The 1,223-nt window shown below is 33.7% G+C and overlaps 1 protein-coding gene across 1 annotated transcript in view; it reads left to right on the forward strand.

Moving 5' to 3' along the window:
• POLR1F (RNA polymerase I subunit F) overlaps positions 1-1,223 on the forward strand; it is a gene marked incomplete at its 3' end in the record, with an annotated part of 16,851 nt that extends 15,628 nt beyond the window's left edge. Inside the window, exons 2-4 of the mRNA XM_019650620.1 lie at positions 559-587; positions 812-822; positions 1,116-1,223. Of these exons, the coding sequence (XP_019506165.1) occupies positions 559-587; positions 812-822; positions 1,116-1,223 (148 nt within the window). The remainder of the gene's footprint in view (positions 1-558; positions 588-811; positions 823-1,115) is intronic.

The raw sequence follows: 1,223 nt of genomic DNA on the forward strand, positions 1-1,223 counted from the left end.
CCCCTTGAAACCCTGGCACTGCTGATCTTTTTACTGCCTCTGTAGTTTTGCTTTTGTCAGAATGTCGTACAGTTGGAATCATACAGCGTGTAGCCTTTTTTTTTTTTTTCAGATGGCTTCTTTCACTTAACCAGTATGCATTTAAGATTCCTCAATGTCTTTTCATGGCTTGATAGCTCATTTCTTTGTATTGCTGAATAATATTCCATTGTATAGCTATACCACAGTTTGCTCAGACCATCCAGAAGGCACCACTGTGGACACCAGTCTCCTGATAATAACAGATAAGGACGTTTTATTGTCATATGTATAAGGAGTGGCTGACATTAAACAGCATTGTATACATGTTAATATTTATATTTCTGTAATTCAAAATATGTGATTTAAAAAAAAACACATTTCAGGTTTTCATGCCTATTTCTTATCTATATTGAAACCTAGGAAAAGAATAGAAAACTAAGTGGGGTTTTTTTTCCAATTTGCATTTTAAGCTTAAAATTATATAGCACATACTTTTATTTTAGTTTTAAAGCTTGTAATAATGTTTTTGTGATTTAGTCAAAATAGCCAAGCTCAAGATATAACGAGTAAGCTATCTTCTAATAGGACTTCTTACATCATGCTATAGTTAATCGTTAAAGAATGCCCTTTAAGCTTTGAAATTCAGACTGTTTATAGAAATACAATGTGGATACTAGTTATTAAAAGCATATGCTTCCTGCCTTGAGGTCTTTTCACATGTAGGTCATATCAAAGAGTAGTTTCTGCTTGGTTTCAGTATGGTTATAGAGCATTCTACTCAATCTTGCAGTGGAAGTTAAGGTGAGTTTTTTGGGGGGTGAGGGGGGGTACTTGTTTATCCAGTTAGGCAATTGATATGCAATTACTTATTTAATAAGTTTGAGCTTTCTAAAAACTCTACAGTGTTCTAAAAATGATGTTTTAGTATAACATGTGGAAAGTTTTAATTGAGGTAAACATTTTCCATATCAAATTATACCATTATTTTGATGTTTTCTCTTTGAAGATCATTTTGAAGCTTATAAAGTTTGATTCACCTTTTAACTGTTTGGATCTCTTCCTGATGTTATACTCTTTTCTTTTCTTCTTTTCAGGGTACAGTTAATAAAGTGTCTTCCAGCCACATTGGCTGTTTAGTACATGGGTGTTTTAATGCCTCCATCCCTAAACCTGAGCAGATGCCAACTGAGCAGTGGCAGACC

This window comes from Hipposideros armiger, unplaced genomic scaffold (genome assembly GCF_001890085.2).
Source record: "Hipposideros armiger isolate ML-2016 unplaced genomic scaffold, ASM189008v1 scaffold_143, whole genome shotgun sequence".
Lineage (NCBI taxonomy): Eukaryota > Metazoa > Chordata > Mammalia > Chiroptera > Hipposideridae > Hipposideros > Hipposideros armiger.